General features: G+C 40.4%; 1 protein-coding gene across 1 annotated transcript in view; it reads right to left on the bottom strand.

Moving 5' to 3' along the window:
- The window catches only part of LOC146860908 (uncharacterized), an 850,962-nt gene that overhangs the window by 651,174 nt on the left and 172,889 nt on the right, over nucleotides 1-26,899 (bottom strand). The window contains exons 7-10 of the mRNA XM_085644903.1: nucleotides 22,105-22,321; nucleotides 14,329-14,454; nucleotides 7,993-8,110; nucleotides 4,776-4,914 (exon numbers count right to left, since the gene is read on the bottom strand). Of these exons, the coding sequence (XP_085501029.1) occupies nucleotides 4,776-4,914; nucleotides 7,993-8,110; nucleotides 14,329-14,454; nucleotides 22,105-22,321 (600 nt within the window). The remainder of the gene's footprint in view (nucleotides 1-4,775; nucleotides 4,915-7,992; nucleotides 8,111-14,328; nucleotides 14,455-22,104; nucleotides 22,322-26,899) is intronic.

Below are 26,899 nucleotides of genomic sequence, written 5' to 3'. Positions count from 1 at the left end.
CTGATGACATCATCCTTTTGATAGAGTGGCGGTCGCGCAAGTTATAGTTACCTGATCTAACTATAACGTGGAATTTCATTGGTTTTTTACGAGTGAAATGTACAGCTAACTATAACTTGTGTGAAACCTATGGTTTTTTAAGTGAATTTGCAAGGTTTTTTAAATGCTAATTCCTAACTATAACGTGTGTGAAACCTATGGTTTTTTCAGTGAATTTGTACGGTTTTTTAAATGCTAAGTTATGTATTTATTTTTAATTTTTGCGCGCACGGTGCGCTTTGCGCACCGTCCGCGAGCTGTGGGCACACGGTGCGCTTTGCGCACCGAGCGCCCACGTTGCGCATTTCGTACCATGCACGCCTCGCCATTTTTTACAAAATATCAATTGTTTTTTTCTCCCTTGGGGGTCCTTAGATTTATATATTATATGTGATTGTTAATTTTTTTTTTTTTTTTTTTTTACCGTATGCCTACGGTAAGCTTACTGTACGTGCACTCCGCGATTTTTTTTAACATTTATTAAATTTATTTTTCATACTTTTTGGTCCTTCGTGAACCCCCTGACGAACGCTAGGGGGTCTGCAACTCTCTTCGTTGCCCCCTTTTCATGTTATCAACCTTTGTTTTTCAGTGCGAGAGACAGAAAATGGCGGCCGATACTTTCTGATTTCGACCGATTCGAATGTTTACAGTCATGTAACCACCAATCAGAATTGAGCTCGCGCACGGCACCGTACGCGTACGGTAAGCTTACCGTAAGCGCACGGAGCGCGCTTACAGATATATATATTGATTTAAATGCTATTTTCTCAGGACCTACTGAACAGATTTATACCAGACCTGCAAAAGGCACATCCCTGACCTGAGGACTACCTCTCTGCCCAATTTCAAGGAATTCTGTTCAGCCGTTCGGGCTGTAGCTCACACGACCGCAATCCTCTGCTGATGCTAATACTGTATTTAGACACTTATTTGCCCATGTCTTCTTCCATTAAATTTTAGCTATACATATATTACAAATATTTTTTTTTCATAAAGACACATATGTCATCAGCAGAGGATTGCGGTCGCGTGAGTTATAGTTGCCTGCACTAACTATAACGGGGGAATTTCAATGGTTTTTTACGAGTAAAATTTCCAGCTAACTATAGCATGTGTGAAACCTATGGTTTTTTCAGTGAATTTGCAAGGTTTTTTAAATGCTAATTCCTAACTATAACGTGTGTGAAACCTATGGTTTTTTCAGTGAATTTGTACGTTTTTTTAAATGCTAAGTTACTTTACGCCGTTCGTGGCGTGCGCGCCCACTTAACGCAGTTCGTTCCGTGCGCGCACGGTGCGCTTTGCGCACCGTGCGCGCACAGTGAGCACGCGGTGCGCTTCGCGCACCGCGCGCCCACTTTACGCAGTTAGTGCCGTGCACGCACGGTGGGCATGCGGTGCGCTACGCGCACCGTGTGCCCACGTTACGTAGGATGGGCCATGTACGCACGATGCGCTTCGCGCACCGTCTGCACACGGAGGACATATTATGCGCTTCGTTGTGAAAGGTAATCTATTAATTGTTCCTTTTAAATATATGCCATGCACAAAAGGTGCACTGCGGGCACCTTATGCACACGGGGGTGGGAAAGTGTGGATACTATTTTTTTTATATTACATTTTTACCGTACGCGTACGGTAAGCGTAATTGGCGTTTTTTCGAAAAAAATTAAAATTGAATTTTTTGCCTTGGGGGTTCTTATGGGACACCTTAATCAAGGCTCAGTGGTTAGGAGCTGTCTAACATGCCGCTTTACATGTTTTCAACCTTTGTTTTTCCTCCCCCCCTCAGAGTGCGAGAGAGAAAATGGCGGCCGCCGCTTCCTGGTTTAGACCGATTCGAATGTTTACTACGATCTAACAGCCAATCAGAATCGCGCTCGCGCACGGCACCGTACTCGTACGGTATGCTTACCGTAAGCGCACGGTAAGCGCACCGTAAGCTGCCACAGATATATATATTGATTTAAATGCTATTTTCTCAGGAACTACTGAACAGATTTACACCAGACCTACAAAAGGCACTTCCTTGACCTGTAGACTACCTCTCTGCCAAATTTCAAGTAACTCTGTTCAGCCGTTCGGGCTGTAGCTGTGTCTAAAGGTCCTATGGAAAAATGCATGGGAAAAACGCGTTTTAGGACCCCCCTTTTTTCTCAGCCCCTGCTTGACGAATCCCCCCGAGAATTTCAGGGTAGGAGCGGAGCGTAGCGCCCCATTAGTTTTGAAAATTTCGCGAGGATTCGTCGACCGGCGCCAAAGTTATTCCAAATAGAATGTTGCGGTTTTCCTATGGAAACAGGGTCCTAACTATAACTACCTACTGGCGACCGCCAGTAGGTAATATATATATATATATATATAATCTTGTGCATGCAAACAAACAATAGAAACCACACCTCTTTACTAACCCACCCTAACGAAAGCTCAGCACCTCACACAGTCCAGTAGAACAGATCTGAAACATGTTGGTGTTATAGGGTCATAGGACTATCATATCCTTACACCCATATAGTATTCTAATTTGTAACCTTCCCTCCCACCCTACTAATAAAGGGATACTTTTGGAGTGGGTACACAATATTTTCATAAGTGCTCCATGAAATATGGTTGAGCCCACACTGACCTTTAGGAGTAATGTTGAACATGGTGATGTAGAATGCCACTACTAGAGTGGATGAGGGTTATGTAAAGAAAAGGTCAATTTTTCCCTTACCACCCCTATAATTGGGTGTGTCATTTTGCGCTGTACCACTGGTCCTATATAAGCCTTCAAGGAGTTGTTTTTTGCTCCAGAAGGGATACCTTTTTGTTCTGTTGTATGTTCAGAAGACACCTTGGAATGGGTTTGTAAATGCATTAAAATTGGCCACCGAAATTGTGCGTGTACCAACAGCAGCCATTTTTTTTATGTATTTCATTAATTTTGAGAAAATGCTGTTTTTCAAAAAGATGGCATTGTGGATGTGCGCATATAAGCAGTAGCCATCTTAGAATACATTTTGCTACATTTGAATTAATGCCGTTCTAAGATGGTGTCTATGTGGGTTTGTGAGTCAGAGGAGGCCATTATTACATAGAATTTGATAAACAAAAAACTGACCAGTTCATAGCTGTCTGACACACACGTGCACAAATGGAAGAGGATCTTGGAATGGACTGATAACCATTTTAAATTTGCAGCAATCACTAAGAAAGTATAAAAGGTTTAAAATACAACAATAAAAAAACATATGATTTGAGTGGAAAAAGATCACTGTATGTGGTTGGGAAAGAGATTGGAGAACTGTGGGGGTGGGGTGAAATGGGCATGTTGAAAGAGAGGGACAGGTAGAGGAAAAGGAAATTGTCTATCCTATGCATTGGAAACAAAGAAGGTCTGATGTCAGCGGTGGAAGGATATATGATAAAGTCAAAACTCTGAGATCGAAATGCTCCTTGGTGAGACTAACACAGGGAAAGGAAAGAGAGACATTAAGTCAGGAGTTGGAAAGCGAGGCAGAAAAACAAAGCTATTCAATAACGAGGAAGGCGTTGAAGTCAAGTCAATTTTGACACCTACTGGAACCCATAGGTCTAGCCGAAATCTTATAAAATGAGAGTTTAGAAAGACTTAATTTTAAAGACTGCAAAGAAGTCCAGGCTTCTATAGTACAGAAAGAGCTCATCAGTGGTGCTGTGTTATCTGTCCTAAGATGTAATTAGGTATCATAAACATATTGATGGGTGGAAACCACCTAGGCCCCTAAAGTGTCCAATAAGATGTTATGTAAAATCAGAGTCATTGCTGAACCTTGTGGCACTCCTTGTGGCATGCGGGGGAGAGATGTAAATGAGTTGATTCCATCTGAATCACCTGAGGTCTCTACTAAGGAAAAAAGAACCACTTTAATAGAAACCCAAAAATCTCCATGCACACTGCTAAAACCTCTCAGTGATATAGCTAGCAGTATGCACACTCGTCTTCATTGCAAAACCTTGTGACATCATCCAGCACCTGAATGGGACCTGACTCTATGGCACAACCGACCCAGAATGTAAACGGATAAGACTGATAAGAGCAAAGGAGACTTTGCGACAAAATATGTAGAGATGACAATGATTTTCTCGGAAACTGCAAATTAGTAACTATATGGACATTTATATTGCAACTGACAATATAAAGAACCACACTTTTATTCATTCTCCATAAGATTAACAATACCTAAGTAACCTTCAAATGTTATGAGTTTTTAATGGAACAGTATTATTTTTACTTTACTCTTTAACCTTCCCTTGTTATATTGTCAATACCAGCATTTAAGAAGGAACAAATATACAATGGAAATAAGTGAGAGGATTTTAGTAAACTCTGAACATTTGACATTACCATTCCTTGATATCATATACATAGTGATTAGACATATGTCTTATTTGAGCCTGGCTAAATTAGAAAATGTAAGGACCAGAAAGAATAGGCCCGATTTACAAAAGTAATCTGAGACAAAATCCTAACTTTACAACTTTCGGTATTTACAAAGGGCATTTAGGAGTAGTAAAGTTAGGAATCCTAACTTTAGCACTCCTAAATGCCCTTTGTGAATACTGAAAATCGTAGAGTTAGGATTTTTTCTCAGATTACTTTTGTGAATCGGGCCCTATATTTTGAACTATTATCTACACACCAAGTTAGTTCCCTTTTCTAAAGCCGACTCCGTTTCCAATAATTCTTTTAAATGAAGCCTTTCACTTACCTTTGATATTACATAACTGCAATCGCCGTGGAATTTGTAGCGAGTCTCATCAAATGTGGTGATGTGTGAACCTCCTTCGATGAAGCATGTACCGGAACATGGTTTGTCCACACACTTCCACTGGCCACTTGCACAGGTGCTAAAGGGTAAATGTAGCATGTTTGTCAGTAAGCACGAAGTGATCTAGATCATTTGTTTGCTTCCATGCATACTTTTAGTTTTGTCCTTCAGTCTAAGGCAGTTTCTAGGAGAAGTTCAATTCGAAGATTTGAAGGTCCAGCGTTGGTTTGCTGATCTTAAGAGCATTCATTCTGCGTATACATGCAATAATTCATTTAGATCATTGCACAATGTCTTTCTGGGGGTCACCCCAAGTTGGTGATGTTATTTTCCTTATATTTTGTGATTGACTGTGCTGCTTAAGTCTATACTTTTTGCATCAATTTTCTAGAATTTCTTAGTCATCAAAGTACATCATATTAGAGTATTTGAGCTTGTGCCAATCATTTCTACAATATGACACCCCCTTTTATTATGGATCCTACTAGGAGTAATGTTTTGATTGCATCAGATAGGTCTGTCTTTCTTTGACTGCATTCTTTAACCACAGAAAAAATGCAATGTTCGATAGAAAAGAAACCCATATTTTAATCATTGACAATGATTTTGATGCTATTCTCGTAGATGCAAACCATGGATTTTATTTTATTACTTCTATACTGGTAACTACATTCTGAGTCTCATATTTAGATCTGACCTCTAACAGGCAAATACGTCTCATCAAATAATGCTTTTTAACACGGAGCGGGATGCCACCACATTTGAGCTGAATACAAAACTTAAATGTTGCTCTTATGCAGATTAAGGTTGAATGCAAGTAATCTGATCATACCTTCTTGTGGCTTTAGAGACAAATTAAATAACTCCGGATAGTAATTAAGAAAGTAAGGAAGGAATCACTCTGAGAAATCCAGTATTTTAACTGATAACATTTGATTATCTTAATAAGGGGTACGAAAAGATTTCACTCAGATCAGTGCACCACAGGCTTGATAAAACTATTATGCAAAGTAATCAATCAAACTCCCATACCTGCTCATGTTGTAATAACAATTAACTCTCCTTCATTAATCAGCAGCATCTGGTCAAATCTCCAACTGACCTTCATCTAAAAGATGGCTGCCTTCTAGATTAAACCATAGCTATTTTCATACTATTCTCTCTGTGATTTGAGCTAATAGTAGGAATTTGAAGATAATTATTCTAGTACATAATTCATATTGATTTATTTTATTCTTGGTGTCATTTATATTTATTTTATTTCCAGACAAAATTGCATTCACAGACATCTCTAAGAAACATTTGTGCCATTACTGAAATTACAATAGTGATAGACTTTATACACAGTGGGGCACACTGCGCATCTATCAACCAGTGGTACTGCATCATTCTCGCAAAGAAATCAATGGAGGTAAAAACTCTTTAGGAAATTATGTTAAATAAAATTAAATAATTGAAATTAGCTCAATATATAAATACATTTAATTTAATGTTAAAAAAATATTTGCAAGTAATGAATATCTAGTATTTAATTATGAAATATTTTAACAAACTTTTTAAATCTAAAAGACCTGTTAGAATATTTTTCAGTAAAAAACATTAAATTATGTTTAATTAATTCTATTCATTGAATTATTTTTACTTTAGGTGAGAATGTAGTTTTTATTTTAAACTTAAGAAAACTAATTTTTATTTAATTGAATATATGTAAACATATTTAATTTTTAAATTAAATTAAGTTTATTAACGGTGCAAAGTGTGTTTTGTTTAATTCTATATTTAAAATGTATATATAATATTTAATTGACAATAATATTTAAACTAACATTGTTTGTACTAACATTTTCCAAGTTGAATAGATTTTTTTATATTTTCTCTATACTTTATCATATGGACATCTGCATCACAAAGGTGGTGATTGCCTTAAGGTATAATATACGGAACAATGCCCTATAATTTGCCATGTGTAAAGATACACTCCAACTACGGAGTCTCTCAATGGTAAAGTATTGGGGAAAATAAAAAAAGATAAGTAAACTTAAAATCAAATGATGTAAAGATTTATGTCAAATATTAATGGATATTAATACTGTACATTTATTGTAAATGTAGAATAAAAGAAAAGATGCTACAGCACTATTAACTTAATTTTGAATTAACTATCATCTTAATTTAAAGTGAAATCAAATTAAACATATTTTTCTCAAGTTTAAAGTAAATAATAAATCACCACCCAAAGTAAACAATATATATATTATGCATTAATAATTATAAAAATAGATGTAGAGAATTAATTAAATATTATGTAGTTATATTTTATTAAAATTAAATCTTACATTAATTTGTTATGCAAAATGTGTTATGTTATTTTATAATTCTATAATAAATATGTATTATTTTGATATTGTACATAACATTATATTTGTATATATTTGTGAAAACTTTACATATATTAAATTATTTAGCATTATTTCCTATGGGGTTTTATTCTCAGTCTCTATCTCTATTAACTTTTATGGGAAGGTGTTGCTGTACCTTTGGTTGATCATGTGTGGTGCTGGATTTACTTAACTTCTGTGGTAGGATAATTTACTACCATTTTGGGTCCCTTTTTGACTGTAGTAACTTCAGAAGGGCAGTTTGTAAATTGCAACGGGCTTACTCTTGTTGGTGGGTACACATCCCTCCCTAAACCCCTTACCTTAACCCTTCACTACTCTTCCCTAAATCACAACCCCTTTAGTAATATGTATTCCCCATTTTACAGTAACTCCACTTTTCCTTTCTACATGTAATACTAAAAAGTATAATTATGTGTGTGGAGATTCCACAGTGAGAGCAGAGATCTCCAAGCCAAAAAAGATAGGACTGGTGGAGGCAGACCCTCTGCATGTATGTTTGAGAATACTGTTTTGTAGTATGTTTGTAGTGGTATTGTGGTATTACAAACGTGCTACAAAATGAAGTTTGTGATAGGTCCCTAAGGGTCCCAGTCCAAGATGCATGCTTAAAGAACGTTTTCATTTTGTTCTTTAATTTTCTATATTGATGTTCATTTCAGCACAATATTTCACTCTGCTGTGCTTCATTTGATAATAATCTTTGAAGTTAAAACTGCCACTTCAATCATTTGGGCAGGGGAAGCATAAACACATACCATTTTCGACATGCAGTTGTGTAAGACATTCCAGGGCGGTAAGATTCTCCATTGTAAGTGCAGGAACACTGTTCATGTGGAATGCAGCCGCGATTATCAACGTCATCGAGGATAGTTCCTAAGGCAAACACAAAATGTGAGCTTGAGATGCACTAAAGTGAGAAAGAAAGAAATGGTGACAGATGTGAGTGAGCTGTTAAATGATATGGATGCATAATGTTTGCAGACTCTGCTCAGGGCCAAAGAGTGAGATGATAACAGCTGAAGATGACTACTCTTTCTTCGGCCTGTGACATTAGATGCAACATAGCAAGCAGAAATGGTGACAGGTGATATATACGATACAGACAGTTTATCAGACAGGTTCTGAATTTAGAACAAAACATAACTTTGGAATGTTAACTTGGTGACGTCACCAGATGACGATAAGCAAATCGGAACAAAAGGTCATGTTTATCATCATCATCACCGGCTTCATAAAAAGTGCTAAACACATTTTAAAAGGGCTTATAAACACTGAAGACAGAAGTTCACAAGAATGAAAAAATGAACATAAAAAAGGTTGTGGCTAAATTTCTATGCAACAAAAAATCAATGGTATCTTGAATAGATGTAGCAGTCAATTTCACATTGTACCTACATGGAATGAGAGGGATATAACATTATCCCAAACTCGTTTTATCCATGGAAGATCAAGTAGACATTTACCTGCAGACCATAGGTTCCCAGCTATCAAGATTTTATTGAGCGAAAGAGAGGGGAAGAGACACACATGCAAAACTATTCGATTCTGTCTGAGAACTGCACAAGAAATATGAAGGACTGGAGGCTGTGGCTGACCACCTCCTTTCGGCTGGCTCATAAGTAGACACAGAGGTTCAAAAACAAGCAGCTCCAGGTCTGAGCCAGTAGAGACAGCACAGCAGCTAAAAGAGCTAAAAACGAGGATTAGATGCCTAGCAACTTCTGTTTGTTGAATGGCCACAGTTATCGCTTAGTTTATCACCACATTGGGTTCCCTCCACATTTGTTTCTTTGTTGGTGTTTCCCAATCACTTGTTACCTTACCTCTTTTTCTCTGTTATAATCTTGCAATCCATGATCCCTGGTCAATTTCATTTAATCGCTACAGCTGCTTTACCTGACTGTATTGGTGCTTCTGGGCTTCTAAGTGTTTCCAATTGCCTTCTCTTCCTCTGTATGCGGTCATGTATGTACCCGTTTAAATTCATTGTCATTGTGCCTCTTATTATTACTGGTTCTTCAGTCCTGACTTTTAGATCACTCATTAAAACACCATCTGGGAATGCAGGGGGATTCACCTGTAATGTGCCCTCTCTGACATGGTGTGTTTCTCTCTCACCTTCCCTTACTTTTATACACCTCTTTCCCTGTTCTAAACTGATCTGGGAGGTGACCCAACCATCCCAACCCTCGGGGAGTCCATAGAGGGAGATTGGTGGATTACAGTCTGTGTACAAAGACTGACTTGTGGAAATTGCACATTTTTGACAGCTAGCCAGGCCTACATATGGGCTTGGGTTTAGATCTTAATCCACTTCAGGCAATTGCATTAATAGGACTCAGAGTAAGCTCAAAATGGCTCACCATGAGCAAACCTTTTTGTTAAACAAGATCAACTTTTTAGTACTGGGCTTTGCTGTTGTCAAGTTTTGGGAGGATATAGGGTTGTACTACGGGCTTAACATTGCCAGGGGAATAAACGGTTTCATTTTCTTGCGATGTTATATAGTTTAGAGTGCTCCTTTGGCTGTAGTTTTGATGCATTCCTTCATTGATAAGTTTATGTCTAGTGTGATACCCAAGCACTTTACAGAGTTGGACAGTGTGATAGGACAGGGTAGTGTCTCCATATTTTTAAGCCATTCTTACATTGGTAGTAGTTTGTTTTTAGGGTATAGGAGTAGAAGTTAAGTCTTGTTGGGGTTCAGCTTAAAGTGGTTGGTATTTAACTAAGTTTGTATCTTAATTAGTGTGGCAATAAGATGTTGGATGTCACTGGGAGATCTTATTCTGTAGTAGTTGTGTGTTGTTGACATATAGTTGATACTTGATCCCAGCTTGGTTCAGGATAATTGTGAGGGGTTCCATGAAAGGATGAATAGGGCTGGAGCAAGGATGGATCCTTGGGGTACATGTTGTGGAACTGGCATGAGCTTTAAGAGACAGCTGTTGATTTTTATTTGTCATGTGCAACATTGAAGATAGGACATGAACCATCTCAGGACTGTGCAATAGATACCAGTGAGTTGTCTCAAGTAGTGCTGGGTGATGAACAGTATTAAAAGCCCCTGATAGGTTGAGTAGGATTAGGAGGCAGGAGTCACCTTCAACTAGGGAACGGTGAATATCATCTGATATATTGAGCATAGAAGCACTGGAATGTGTTGTGGAGTTTGAATTCTTTTATGTGTTGGTTGAGTTAAAGTAGAATATACGCTTCCAATGTTTTAGCTAGGAAAGGAAGATTGGTGATGGGTCTGAGGTTGTTAAGATCATTGGGGTTTCCCCCTGGAATTTTTATAATGGGGTGCCTTGGCCGAGTTGGAGGGAGTCTGGTATGTGGCCTTATGAAAAAGAGGTATTGATGATTTTGGTTATGGGGAGATGATATTGTTGAGATTTTATACCAGGGTTGAGGGTAGAGGATCAGTAAAGTGAGATATATGTTTCAAGTTAGCAATTGTTTTAAAAATGTCTCCTTCTGTCACAGGTTTGATATCTGTCCATTTAGAATTGTTTTTCAATTGAAGAAGTTTGTTACTTGTTATATTTTGTTTTTTTTGGTTCCTTTTGGTCTGGAGTTAAGTCTTGTGGGGGAATTTCTATATTGACTTGTGTGTCAGTGAAGCCGGCAATTTGGGATGTAGACTATTGTGAAGGGTCAGGGATCGTTAGGTTTTTACAACTTGGTCAGCAAGTAGGTTACCTATTTCTTTGCAGCGTTTATTGGTGTTTTTTATTTCCTGTTGAGAGGTAAGTGTAGTTTGTTTTTTAATTATTTTGAAGAGCTACCTTGGGCAGTTCTTAGCACAGTTGAGTTGATAACAAGAAAAGTGGCGTTTTCCCTGAAAATGTGTTTCTTGTAGGAGAGCTGCTCTGATCTTAGAAGTGAAAGGTGTGCCAGTGAAGGGTTCTGTCTCCATAACCTCTTTGTCTGTCTAAATTATTTTCTTTCGTTGTTAAGGTCTAAGTTGGAGCAGGATCTGGATTAGATTATTGTCGATCTTTTCAGTTAGAGTGGTGTAACCCGGTCGAGAACATCTGTCATCGATGAGCTAATGCGAGCAGTGAGGTTATCAATGGTGTGAAGGAGGGGTTGTGAACGTAGTTGAGCTCTGATCCTGAATCAAGCTCAGTTAGTGGGATTTGCTTGAGGTTCCTAGCCCAGTGCATGCTTTTGTTACATGGTGTTGGGAAGGATATGTGGCGTCATTTGAGAGTGAACAGTATTTGATGGTGATCCAACCAGTCTATAGGTAAGATGGACCAAAGGGAGAAAAGTTCACTTCTAGTAATGGTTGCGTCTCAAGTTGAGCCTTTACTATGGGTCTGTTCAATACAGAGTTGCTTGAGGTCATTGCACGTCTAGTATAGGGGTTGAGTGCTCGCTCAACCAGGTTTCCATAAGAAATGCAATGTTGATTTATTCGCCGTTCTGAAGATAGAAATGCAGATTTCACCTCGAAAATGTAGAGAAGGGATAGTGATTAATCTGGATCACTGTGCCTCATCCTTGTAAGAGGGGCTATCCCTTCTGATTTTCACTTCATACCTTGTGGGTGCTGGACTACGGATTAATGAGGCAAGGGATGTCATGATATATCATTATACATTAGGGCAGAATATTGAGGCACAAAATATCAAACGTTAAGTCCATTTGGAGGGGAACAACCTTTACAACGCAACTTTTACAACGCACTACCTTTACAACGCATTTTTTACAACGCATAATCCATTACAACGCATGACATTACAACGCATGACACTACAACGCATTTTTAAAAACTACCTTTACAACGCATTCCATTACAACGCATACTACCATTACAACGCATACCATTACAACGCATAATATTACACTACACTTTCCAACACTTACCCTACTGATGCACCCCCTGGAGTTAGAATAGTAATTTTTACCCCTATACTATCCAACACTTACCCTACTGATGCACCCCCTGGAGTTAGAATAGTAATTTTTACCCCTATACTATCCAACACTTACCCTACTGATGCACCCCCTGGAGTTAGAATAGTAATTTTTACCCCTATACTATCCAACACTTACCCTACTGTTGCACCCCCTGGAGTTAGAATAGTAATTTTTACCCCTACACTATCCAACACTTACCCTACTGTTGCACCCCCTGGAGTTAGAATAGTAATTTTTACCCCTATACTATCCAACACTTACCCTACTGTTGCACCCCCTGGAGTTAGAATAGTAATTTTTACCCCTATACTATCCAACACTTACCCTACTGTTGCACCCCCTGGAGTTAGAATAGTAATTTTTACCCCTACACTATCCAACACTTACCCTACTGTTGCACCCCCTGGAGTTAGAATAGTAATTTTTACCCCTATACTATCCAACACTTACCCTACTGTTGCACCCCCTGGAGTTAGAATAGTAATTTTTACCCCTATACTATCCAACACTTACCCTACTGTTGCACCCCCTGGAGTTAGAATAGTAATTTTTACCCCTATACTATCCAACACTTACCCTACTGTTGCACCCCCTGGAGTTAGAATAGTAATTTTTACCCCTATACTATCCAACACTAACCCTACTGTTGCACCCCCTGGAGTTAGAATAGTAATTTTTACCCCTATACTATCTAATACTTACCTTAAATGTAATTTAATATAATGCGTTGTAATGGTATGCGTTGTAAAGGTAGTATGCGTTGTAATGGCAATGCGTTGTAAAGGTATTTTTTAAAAATGCGTTGTAGTGTCATGCGTTGTAATGTCATGCGTTGTAATGGATTATGCGTTGTAAAAAATGCGTTGTAAGTGCATGCGTTGTAAAAGTGTGCGTTGTAACGTCATACATCCCCATTTGGAGGAAGCGTAGATTTCCTATTCCTAACTCCACATCTACGCACCTTCAAGATATATATGGCCTGAAGATACATATCTGTGGAGTCAATAATAGAACCTCTGCACATACTTACCTGCCAAAGTTTTGTTCTTCAATGTTGTGTCCACAATAGTTGGTGCCATTGAGAGCCCTAATTCGATATTCCAGGGGCATACACCCTGTGAAGCATGGAACAACCAGGCAGGGAAATCATACAAGGATGTAGACATGCAGGGGAAAGTGTGCTTAAAGGCCATTAGTGTTTTTGTTTTTCTCAAACTAATTCCCTCTTCGGGAGTCTGTTTGAGAAAAATAGAACGTTGAATAGGCTAAATAAAAACACGAGACTCATTTGCCATTCTGTTGTGATTATGGTGCATCAGCCCCATCTGTTTTCCTCCTTTGTTTTATTCTGGCGATTTCATTATACTGAGACCAGTTTGCAAAGATGCTTGCCACTGCATTCAGCTTTCTATTCCTATAAGTGGCATGCTGATGTGAAATGTGCAAACACAAGGAGATGATGAACATAGCACTGAAACTTTTCAGACACTTACCCCCAGTCACATATCTGGGTTGAATCTATCATCATTCTTTAGCTCACTTCGCCACCTCAGTTCAGACCCCGCTATATGGAAATCAGTCTTGACCCTGTGCCTCATGGGAACAGTCCAGCCCCAACTGCCAAGCCATGTCTTCCCTGAACCGGAAACAAGCATCCTGGGAACGGTTTTGGGGTAACACCCTTCATCAGCCAGGCTAGCTTGAATCCAGTGGCAAAGTGAGCAAGAGACCCCCGTCTGGGCATACCAATGATGGTTACCACTGCATTCAGCTCTCTATTCCTATAAGTGTCATGCTGATGTGAAATGTGCTCCATTAAGGACTGATGAAACATTTTCAGTTCAGTATTCGATGGTTCTCCTGGTCAAACTAGTGGGTCTCTGTGTGAGTGGACGGCAGTGCTTCCGCAGACATACCAAAAGCAAGCCATGCCGCATTTTCAAGTGGTGATGATGAGACTGATAATTCATTAAAAACTCAACCGTATAACTATTATTATAGAAAATAAAATAAAGGTTTATAAGAATTGTAACAAACTCTTGGGCCACAGATGTTTCTGGCATAACCGATATGGGTACTTTTTGACAGCAGTGCTTCAGCATGCCAGTTATTCTTGTAATGGTTGAAAGGGTGAACATCAGTTCAAAGGTTAAACTGACCTGGAGGACAGAAGCATCCTTGCACGCAGTGCTCGTCGCAGAGGTCAGTGCGCTCACGGTTGGAACAGGCATTCTTGCATGGGGAACCGCATTCCTGGTACTGCATGGTGTCAGGGCACTGCTTGTCTGGAAGGAAAAAATAAAGAAAAGTTAATGCTGACGTTAACGTTTATATTCCAAAAAGCACATTCAAGTGCTCACTCCATTGCGGATGGGCAAACCAAACAGGTCTCATGCAGTGCATCCATTAATCTTGTATCGATTGGTATTCCTGAACAACTGAAGCACTTGCAAGTTCGGCCTTTGCCTTAGAATGAATGGGCTGCTTTTGTTTTTATTTTTTTCTCCCTTTCCCTGAGATACCCTTAAAAAAAATCCCACTATCTACATTTCCTATAAAACTAAATGTGACCTTATTACAAGCATTGAATTATAATGCTTCACTACTCTTGTTTATCAGGATTTGCTGTCCAGCTGTCAATCGACAGGTGGTCCTGAAACGCTGAAAAGAAATTACTTATACACCTGTATTTTACTCTCAGTAATCCCATAAATTACCCCAGCTTCTTCCCAACTTTCTGACCTGCTACCATTGAAACTATTTCACTCTATCGAGTGCATTACCACAAATTTCATGTGTTTGTGTATCTAAGGGTGCTCCATAGCCTTTCACGTATGACCTATTATACGCAACCTAAGAAACAAGACATTTGTACCTGATGACTATACAGATCTACCTAATTTGTATGTATCCTTATAAAAATCCATAACTTATGTCCTAAATTTTATCTATGTTATGCATCTATATTAAGATATGGCACATATTGTTTACCAAAGATGCATTCCATGATTTATCAGCTGCTCCTCAACTGTAGTTCTGCAATTGGCTTTGTATTGTTGATCAAAATATCCAACACACTTGTCTTCTAATGGTTGGCTTGTGTGCGGGCAAGAATCATGTTTCTCATGATCCTCATGTGAGTGCAATGTTTCATCACCATACTTTCTCACCAAGCAACACACCTTTTTTTGGTCACGTTTCACGTCGTGGAAACCATCATAAAAATGGGATATGGATAGCAAGTGTATAGAGAGAGAGAGCGAGAGAGAGAGAGAGAGAGGGAGAGAGAGAGAGAGAGAGAGAGAGAGAGAGAGAGAATATAAGGATCCGAGCCATTCCAAGGGCATTTTTACTGATAAAGAGCCCACCAAGGACCTCTTCAGAATGCAGGAACTGGAGCCAAAAGATATATAAGAATGTTCTATTTTTCTCTTGGCTCATGTAGGCTGTATATACATTGGGGCCTATTTACAAGCCCCTTGCGCCGCCGGTGTATCACTCTTTGTGACGCACGGGTGGCACAACCTGCTGCCCCATATTTACAAGGAGCGTGGCTTTTTGTGTCCTTCTAAATATGGACCCTTCACATGCAGCACTTTGTGTGAAAGGGACATACCATGGGTGTTGCTGTGGGTGTTCCCACGCAACACCCATGGCTCCTGTCGTATTTCCAGATTTACGAGAAATCATCAACCTGAAAATGCGTCAGAATGCTAGGCCTCCCCAGGGGAGGTGTCGGGAGGTGCAACAAGAAGAAATGTTTGCCTTTTTTCCTCCTTTTTTTCCTCTGTTTATGCATGCTGAATTCCGCAGCACACATAGGAAGAGGAAATCCCCTTGTGATTACTTTTGTGCACAAAAACAATCATCCCTGTGATGCAGGCACCCTTGCACCATGGTGCAAGGGTGCCTGCATCAGCACATGGCAGCTAATTGTGAGCCAGCGCAGGGGAGAGCAAAGGTCTTCATCATATCATTGTAGATAGGACACATCCCTTTTCATCTGATTAACGCAGTGTGATGCAGCCAAATGGCTTGCAGCACCGCGCCCCGTTAATTCGTTGTAAATAAGGCCCAATGTTTGGTGTTTTCATAAAAATTACATTGGTACACTCAGAAACCCTAGAAGCCATGGGAAATCAGTGTGTCCCCCAAAATATTAGACCTTTATGTTACAGGGTACCCACATATGCTCAGATGAAAGGTAACAATTTCTTAGAGTTCGCAGCATAGTTAAACATGCACCACATTTCTTTTTTCTTTCTTGGAGATCAAACATTGACCTGTTAAACATAGCACTGCAGGACTCTTGCAATCTAATGAAAATAAATATTCAAAACTTGTGCCACTCATGTTGATGGGTCTGCACTCAAACAGGCACGGTAATCCAGAGTAGAAAAGTAGAAAAAGTTCCTAAAGTACAGAGAAAAACCCCTGTGTCAGCGGCATGTATAGTATGGGCTGCTAGGCAAGGGTTAAATTATACTATGGGTGGGCAAGTGCTTCATTTAGCCCTTGATAGTTGGCCTCATTCTGAGGCAATAATCTGGTAGAGGCTCTACTGTCCATCTTCACAACAGAAGACTGCTCAAACAGCCTGCCGGTGGGGACCGTAAAGCCAAAATTGCATTTACCAGTGTGGCAGATATACTTTCTGTAAAACTGAATGCCAGATATTGTTGGACCTTCTTTCTTTTGGCAGAACAAAATATTAATGTCACTGACCAGCAGAGAGATTTTCTCTATGTAGTGAGTCAGGGCCATTTTAGCTCGCGCCTACAAGAGAGTGCAAGCAGTCTATTGGTAAAAAGACCTATAGTCAGTTTACATTGTGCTTAGAGCCTGCCCACTGTTTACCATTGGTTGGATTTACAGTGACTCTCATTTGCTTGCTTTCCATTCCATGCATTAGCTTATGTGGGCTTTGCTCACTCTTTTTGTGGTGTCCCTCCCCTGGAGCATAGATGCACTACTTGTGTTCTTTTACTGCTTGCTATTCAAGCACTACATTTGTATTTTAGTCTAAGCCCACCAGGAGAGGGCATATGTTTACCAGCTGTCTCCCTTGTGTAATTTTCTGTCCTGGCCACACTCTCTGTTGCTCTCTGTTGCCCATGTGCTTTTCTCTTGTCCATCTATGTTACACGGGCTCTTGTTACTGCCCCCCCTTTGCTTTCCTATCAGTGTGCTTTGCCTCTGCCCACACTGTGTTGTTCTCTCTCTCGGGTTACTCCTCCCCATCCACCCACGTACTCTATGGGGCATATTATCAAGCACCGCGTTAAAATTATTGCCGCTTTAGCGGGAGAAAACTGCCGCTAAAGCGTCGAAAATGGGCTTGATAATATGCCCTGGAGAATTCCAATAGAAGCCCATGTTGAAACCAGAACATGGACTTCTATGGGAATTCTCAGGGGCATATTATCAAGCCCATTATCGCCACTTTAGCGGTAGTTTTCTGCCGCTAAAGCGGCGATAATTTTAACGCCGTTTCTTGATAATATAACCCTATGTTCCTTCCTGCCGCTCATGCTCTCTGTGTTTCACCCCACGCTCCCCATCTGTATTGTTTGCCCACCCACGTCCTTTTTGATGCTTCCCCCATCCGCCTCCTGTGTGATACTTAATTTACCCACACCCTCAGTGATGCCCCGCACATAAACTAGAAAATGCTTTTCTGCTGCTTATATCTTTTTCCATTTATCAGTCCAACTCTGCAAATAAAAAAAAACACTCGAGTCATTTTTTTAGGCACGTCCACATATGGTGTGCACGCCTAAAAAACAACACAGCCTCTGCGTCATAGCGCTTTTATTTTGTTTGTTTTCGTAAGCCATGCTGTACAGTATGGTGGATGCTGTACAGCATGGCTAAAAACCACTGGCCAAACCACTAGGTCCCAAAGACGAGACCTATTAGCTTTGCCAATGCTTGTTCTGTGTTCCTGCCTAGGACTGCCATACGTGATATGCCAATCTGAGGCAGAAAAAAATACAGTTTTGGGAGCTGTACCCTAAATATGGTGGTGAAGCCGCCACTGTAACCATCCAGCTCTGTAGCAGATCAGTGACTCAAGGGCTCCAACAGTGGAGCCATCGGGGGCTCTGCCATTTTACACCTGGGCTTCCCCCACCTCTTAATAAGAGAGGCAGGGGAGCCGTGAGTTTCGCTAGAAAGGAGCTTTGTCGTTTTGTAGCAGGGTTCTTGCTCTATAAGCCCCTAAGTGAGATTCTTAAGCACCTCAAATCCTTCTAAAAATAAAATGCTAGATAAAACTTTTTATTTTATTGCTAAGCTTATATATAGTTGTAGCGACCCTTGATGTGGCGCCCCTTAATGAAGATGGTCGCCTGCAGTCTAAAGTAGGGTTTTTACAGCTGTTTTAAGTTTGATCTTTTGTAATTGTATCTGGGTTTAGACAGTCTTAGATATTGTTGTCAATTTACGTCTTTCTGTAAAAATACGTTTCAGAAACAAAGACACATTGCGTTTTGTGATTTTATCTAGTAAACAGGTGGAGTATATGTCCTCTGCAGTTGTATTTCATGTACTCGTACTTCGTTTCTTATTGAAATGGTTGAGTACACAGACACTAATTCACTGCTCGGTGAAAGAAGTTCCATTCACATGTAAGTGGGTTCGTGGTACTCAACTAAGGATGCTGGGAATGCAGGGTGTTTGAGTGTGAGATCTTGTTTTCGTTTGGTGTTTGCAGCGGTGGGTATGCGGATGGGTGTTAATGCCTCACATAATGGATATGGAATGAAGAAGGATGCATCAGAGTAAATAGAATATTACTCATTCATTGATGTTTGCTTATGTTCCTGTCGGCAAATGATTGCTAACTTTAATAAATCTCAAAAGGTATAAAAACTCTAAAGAAGATCCTGTTGCAAAAAGAGAAAATATACCTTCTCCAATAACAACCTAACTCTCTAAACCATGAACTTGTAAACCTCAAGAAACTGTATTTAACAAATCATGAAAGCTATCCAATATTAGAGTCTGTAGTGGTATTATTAATAATTCATTGTGTAGTGGTCTTCACACAAATACTGTATATATACATTTGTAATTGTTTAATGATCAGACATTTATGAAAGATGTTACTTAGATTTAACATTATATTACACAAGAGACAGCAGGGTGGTAAACGAGAAGGGTAGAAAGGGGTCTTGTGTTGTGGAGCGCACTATCACCCGGTAGGGTATCCTGGCACTGAGCCTGTGTGAGTCTAGGCACACCTACGGCCTAGTAGGACCACTTGAAAAGCCGAGTATTCTTGCGGGATTCAAGAAGCAAGGAGGCTGTTATGTGTAGCAACAGTTTGTTCAACGCTTTAGGAGCAATGTAGGTGAAGACTCAAAAACACGGGATCTGGTTTTCCTTATGCATGAGATTCGTGCAAGTAGGAGTCTGGACGAGCAGATATGTCTGGACGCTTTGTGAAAGCAGATACAATTCTCTGTGAGTGTGGGCCTGTGGCAACTCTCACCCATGAGTTAAAGCCTTGATGACAGTGTTTAATTTGCACTGGCGGTTGCAAGTGGGACCCACTGGCACTCATTTTTGGGGACCAGCACTTTTCTGCAACACATTTTAATCCAGAGAAAGAGAATGAATTAATGAATGACCAATTTGTATAGCGCGAACATATACCTGAAGGCGTCAAGGCGCTGTAATAGTTAAACTATCTGGTAGGAGCAATGAATCTTGGTAGGTCAGATTTACAAAACAAAAAGCCAGGTCCTCAAAACCTTATGAAAAGGAAGATATGGTTCTATACTGGAAATAGATTGAGGAAGAGTGATACATAGCTTGGCTGCTGTGACTGAGAAAACTCCTCCTACCCATCGTGACCTCCTATACCTAGGGACAATCAGCCGATTCTTATTGGCTGAACACAGTTGTGCCTGATTCCCTCTGGTCCTGAGTAGTGTAGTGCCTTATGGACAATACACAAGGCTTTGAACAAACTTCTTTTTTCTGCTGAGAGCCAGTGCAATTTCTTGATGGCAGCCGAAATTGAATGGTATTTTGGAACATCTAAGACCAGTCTTTCTGTTGCATTCTGCACCAGTTGTAATTTATTGATGGAGGCCCTATTTATAACTTTAAAAAAAAGGGCATTGCAATAATCTATCTTCAATAAAATTAATTATACAACAGCTTGCTTCCGTGCCGCAAGAGAAATAAATCGGAATATCTTTCTAAGGGATCTTATGACCCAAAAGCAAGACGACACAGTTGTATTAACCTGGAGTTTGAAAGATAGACTGGTGTCAACTATGACACCCATATTCCTTGCTGATTCAACCGGAGATGGACATTATCCCAAAGTTTCTGGCCACGATGAGTGGATCCATTCGGGGCGATGATTACCAAACATCAAAATCTCTCTTTTGTCACTGTTTAATTGAAGGTAATTGTCTCTCATCCAGAATGCCACCAACATCATACAGTATTTAAAATTGTCAGCTGAGGCCTCTATATCTTCTGTGATAGACACAATTAGTTGTGTGTTATCTCCATATGATATTAGCTTCAGCCCGAAGGATCTAACCAGTTTTGCCAATAGAGAGATATATATTTTAAAGAGGGTGGGGCTCAAGGAGGACCCCTGTGGGACTCCACAGCAATTGAGGATTGGGTCTGAGTAAAATTGGTCCAATTTAACTTTTTGTGATCTATCAGTTAGGAAGGGAGCCAGCAACTTCAGTGCACAATCTGTGACCCCTATTTGTTCTAGCTGGTTAATCAACTTATTTGGCAAGATGGTGTAAAATGCTGAAGACAAATCCAATAGGATCAGCAGCACGGTTTGCCTAGCATCAACCCAAGTGTGTATATTATTTGCTGCAGTTATTAAAGCAGTTTCAGACCCATGGCAGCTTCTGAATCCATACTGAGAAGGATCCAGTAGTTGTTGTTGCTCTAAACACACACTCAGTTGTGTATTACAATGTTTCTCTGGGATCTTGGCAGGTACAGGAAGCAAGGAGATGGGTAGACAGTTTTTTAAATCTGTAAGGTCGTCATTTTTTAATAGAGGCTTGATGGCCGCTGTTTTCCAGTTAAGTGGATAGCATCGTGTGTTGATGACTAACTTAAGAGTCGCTATTAGGTGGGGTACAATAAACTCCCTGCCTAACCTCATCAGTTTAGGGGAGCGAGGCTCCAGAGGGGGGGCTGATTTAATCCCTTCTAGAAGCTGATCAGTCTGTTCATTTGAAAGGGGAGAAAAGGCAGAAAGGCAGTGGTCCCTTTCCATGAGGTGGCAAAGGCTATTGGATGAAGGATTGATATTTTGGTCATCGTTAGGAGACTTGCCATTAAGATTCTCCAGAGAGGAGTGGATGAGGCAATCTTAGAATGAAAATAGTTAGCCATTTCAGCACAGAGAGCCTGTGAGCTCTCATAATGGCCCTTGGTGGGAGGGTTAGATTGTGTATCAATCAGTCTAAAAGAGAGAAAATCAGAACAGGGGGAAAGACGTAGGAACGGAAGACAGAAAAACAGTGGTAATGGGAGAAAGCAGGGATGGAAAAGCACCTGCAAAAGGGAGATAAAGAGGCAGGAAGTGTTTGATGATGGATTAAAGAGGTAGGGGAAGAAATCAAGACTATGTGGCCTTAGTATTCAGCACCCCTACCTTCGATTGTGCAGCCTGCTGGCTTTTCAACAAAATTTGGGACCCCAGCACTTATTTTTTTTAACAAATGAAGCTCTGCTTGATGAGCCTGTGCATTTAAATCAAGAAGTCAAATAGGTTTCTGCTCAAACAGAGGCAAAGTCTCCTATAAATGGTGTAACGTGGTGTTATACAGTGAATAATTGTAAGTGATGGTGTTGGAGTCCCACCTCAAAATGTATTTAACATGACTGACATTTGAAATCAGTTCACACAGCAAGTCTTCAATCTACCAGAAACTTACAGCATAGATCTGGCCGTCTCCAATTCTGAGGTCTCCCACCCGCATGTGAACACTGCCGCGAGTATTCAGTCACAGTCGCGCAGAGGCAGAATGATACGCCGTCACCTTCACAGTGACACAGGTCTCGGCTGCAGGCTTCGATATATGGACTGGCTCCCACCAGTATTTGGCATGTGTCAAACGCAGGGTCGCTCCATATGGCTGTACAAACATGCTCCTGTTCAGAGTGGAATACAGAAAGGCAGCGGTTTTTTATTTGAAAAATCTGTTTGATTTCGGTGATTTCCAATATATAATTGTATTGTGTCTTGCATTATAAGATTAATTCTGGCCAACTTGTATTCTGGGAGCTGCCCGCGAGACAAACTTGAAATGAATTGCATACCAGTCTGTATTCTGAGGGAAAAATGTTGGCCAGAGAGGTTTCATTTTAATGCACCATGTTCACTAAAAGAAATATTCTTGGAGGCACATCGTAACTAACAAAACACTGATTGAATACATGCAAGGAGGCTGTCTGTGATGATATTAGCAGTTACTTAAAAATGAGACATCATACAAGGAAGGTTGTAGAATAGAATGTTGCATCAATTCTGTCAAAATATTTATGGTGCCAATTCTCAAAGGCATTTATGAGTGTGTGAAGTAGTACTGTAGAAGTACTACTTCACACACCCATAAATACCATGGGGCAGATTTACAAGCCCTTGCGCCACTTTTGCGTCACTTTTCCCATGTTAAAAGTGACTCAAAAGTGGCGCAAGGGGCTTTAAAATCTGCCCCCGTACATTTCTGGCCACACTATAGAAATAAGGAACTCTGGTGCAGGGAGAGCATGTGGTCAGATGACATTTCCCCTATATAGAAAACAAAATATTTGTTAAGAAGGATGCGGTATCCACACGTTGTGGGCAAAGGTTTGTTTTTTAAGTGCATAGTCAGGAAACCTGACAGTGAAGGAGGGCAAAATTTCCCAACTTCTCCAGCTTCCCGTAGAGAAAGATTACTCTGCACACAACCTATAGAGTAGGCGGATTTCCAGCCAAGCACAGCCCATCGATAGTGGGACATCTGCAAATGGAAACTGTATTAATGTCAGGGTGTGGAAGGGAGGGGGGGGTGGAAAGGGAGCTGTGTAGTGTGTGCAGTTGGAACTTTCAGGGTGTCGTGGCGCCATCTTGTGCAAAAGAAGTTTGCCTGGTAGGGAGGGGAGACTAAAATACATTGAAAGGTCTAGGTCATTGCAGTTTGAAAGGTTTAAGCAAAAGCTGTGTGGAGTTGTGAATTGCTCTAATACACTTTTGCGCTCTTCTATTTTCTATACATCACTGTTAGATGGCAGAATAAAAGAAACAGCGGCCAAGCAACAAAATTCACTCAATTATATTTCCAACATTTCACAGCATAGTTCATATGAAAACGGTACAGGCATCTGGCGATTTCACATTATATCGGAATCACTCCTCTCACTCTCACTCCTCTGTTCCAAATGTGCAACTGGGGTGCTGTGACAAGGGAAACTTGGTATAGCTTGTATTTTTTTGGAGTGGGCAAATATTTAGAGCCGCAATAAGAGCTAGGTATTTTCAGAAGACTTTTTAGAATGCACAGCTTTGTACAGAGAAAGAACTGATGGAAAAAGAGAGATTTGCATATGCCCATATACTTGTGTTACTGTTATGAGTGCACTAGGGCAAGACAGGGGTGCTTGAACAATTTTCAGAGTGGGGGTACTGCCATCAAAGGTACATCACTGAAATAATGGGGATTGTGAAATATCAAAGCGTTTTGAAAAGAACAAGTGTGGCACATGTATTCAGCACGAGAGCAGCAAGAGTGTAGCATGAAGCTCGTGGTGCTTTTTAGGAAGGAAACAGTATTGCAAACATATTACGAAAGCATAGTTTGGTTGTACAGTATAATTTACTGACAGGTCATTCTCCATTGAAATGGCTACTACATTTGCCCAGACGTACCGTTTTACAGTCACACAGCATGCACGCAATAATTCTTTTTTTAAAACACATTTTTATTGACATTTTATATTTTGGTACTTTAGTACACATGTATACATCAATTCCTCATTTACATATGTCTTTTGCACATAAGGCACATACATACTAAATGAATTCTGACTTCAAAAGATAATTGATGATGTTCTGTTTCTTCAGTACATTTTACAGAGTTATGATCTATAAGTATTGACTTATCATTAATTCACAATTATTCAACCCATTTTCACCAGCCTCTTCTATTTGGGCAGCCGCCAGCTCCAGACCAGGGCTAAGCAATGTCATCTAGTTTTAAGGGATTAACGTTAAAACCAATCTAATAACTAAAACCTGTGCAGAAGGGTGGTGTATGCATGTTCCTAGGGGAACTTACTTGGGGTAGGGGGAGCAGCTAAGGAATGATCGTTGGTGGGCAGGGAGGGCCCCTCAGTTATATCCATGCCCATCTCACCCCTCATGTCTTATCCCTCTGTTATGAGCGCTCATGCTGTTTGGTGACAGCTTCTGCTGAACAGGCTTATCAAAGTAATGAGGCTGCTATGGTAGGGTATTTCCTATCATTCAGGCGCACTCCCACTTCCCTCTCCCTCACTACTTGTTTGTGTCTGGTTTTCTGAAGCTAGCAAAGCCACTTTCCATTCGTCCGCTATAGGCCACTTCCATATTCCCCTCGATTCCTCTCAGCTCAGTGCTCTACCTTCAGCTCCAGCCCAGCTAATTATGTCCCGATTCCAGCTTGCCGCTTGTGGCCCGACGGTAGATTTCCAGTTCAATTCTCTGGCTAGTGCCATGGCTAGGTCTATTAGTCTATTCCCAACTTTATGCTTATGTGGCCGGGGGAAGAATCCCAACAGACAGACCTCCATCGTGGCTAGAATCGCTTCCCAGAACGCATGTAGATTTGTACAGCCCCAAGTCGTACGTATGAAGTCAGCATCGATATGGGCACATCTAGGACAGTTTCGTATTCCCCCACCAGAAGTGACATTGAGGTGATGGGACATCATGTAGGTCATATGCACAAAGTTGAATTGTGTATATTTCACATGTGTGTTTCGGGAGGTCTTCTTAGGAAATCTTGCCCCACTCTACATCTGTAAGTTCTCTATCTAAGAATCTCCCTTTTCCCCCTCAACTCCCGTAATAGGGTGAGTGACGTGGCGAGTAAGGTGACATAGAACCACTTCACTTGATGTCCCACAGTGCCCAGGGTGATCAATGAGTGCAGCACAGCATGTGACACCGGTTCCCGCCTACCCATTCCCCACAGCTGCCGAAAGGTGCGAATCAGGGCCTCGTACTGTAAGAACTGACCTGGGGGAAGACCACAACTATCCACCAGCTCCTCAAAGGGGATCAGCGTTTTATCTTGGTAACAGTTACCCACAGTCTCCAACCCTGTCTCCGTCCAAGGCGTCAACTGCTCTGCCATGAATGTCATTTTGGGGTAGGTCTACTTGTGGCAGCATAGGGGTACACCTCGGGGACACCCTCTATTTAGCCAGGCATCATTTCCAGCTCTGCAAAGCTATATTTTGCAAAGTCAATAGGTATGGGACAGTAATCACAGGATCCAGCAGTTTAGCCAACAATAAACTACGGTGTGTGCCCGGTTCCATCAGAAAGGTACCCTCCGCGTTCACTCCCTCTAGCCACTGTGCCAACCATTGCAGATGATACTGATACCAATTCACCATCTCACATCATGACCAAACAAAGCACTTGTAATGACCATATATTTTATTTTTTCACTTGTTATTTTGTATCATTTTTTGGGGAAATTACCAAAATGCATTATTCATCTGTTAGAACATCAATTTTTCACAAACCATTACACAACACAGAGACACAAAAACATGATGACATTCCTTACATTAATTCACATCATGAGCGTCCACGGTAGATGCTTGCGTAGAACACTTGCTTGGAAAAACAACAGTCAACGCATTTCAAACCCTATTATGTGTCTTACAGGGTTCTCCTCAGGACTCAGAACACACAATGAGCTCTTATATCCAAAATTAGTCTCTCCTGCTTGATTATCTTTTTCAACTCAGGAGTAGCCCCAGCTTCACAATAGAATAAGACATTGTAATGGGAAAGTCCTTCCCAACCATGAGAGCCAACAAACGCTTCCCGGTAATGTGTATAAATTCACTTCTACTTGAAGGAACACTGGACGGGGCTGTTAATCTCCGCGCTGTGGGTTACAGCGCGGAGATTAACAGCCTCGTCCAGTAGAGGCCCATGATGTGAAGTAATATAATGAATAACTGGGATGGTGTATATTGACCCCATTTGGTACACTGTTTGGTATTGCCCTTGTTAAAGGAATATATAAGCAGGGTGTTGAAACGCCAGCTTAAAGGGCGTTGTTTTGTTTTTTGTTTGACAAAATGATAGATTGTCTTTAGAAATCACAGAACTGGAGCTATCAAGATTTATGTACTAGGTTATTTATATTGATGTATTGTCTAACGTTTTATTTGACTTGTTCTTTTGTTGTAAGGAATCTCATGTAATGTAATAATGTTTTCGTGGCTCTATGTTGTGTATTGGTTTGTTATAAATTGATGTTCTAATAGATGAATAATGCATTTTGGTAATTTCTGAAAAAAAATGATACAAAATAACAAATGAAAAAATAAAATATATGATCATATCAAGTGCTTTTTGTGATCATGATGTGAGATGGTGAATTGGTATCAGTATGGCATGTGTGTAGTTGTTTGATGTCAAGTAGGCCAAGCCTTACTAATTATGGGCCCAACCCATTCTAGTTA

This window comes from Triturus cristatus, chromosome 3_1 (genome assembly GCF_964204655.1).
Source record: "Triturus cristatus chromosome 3_1, aTriCri1.1, whole genome shotgun sequence".
In the NCBI taxonomy this organism is placed as follows: domain Eukaryota; kingdom Metazoa; phylum Chordata; class Amphibia; order Caudata; family Salamandridae; genus Triturus; species Triturus cristatus.
This window is presented reverse-complemented; position numbering and strand designations above follow the sequence as displayed.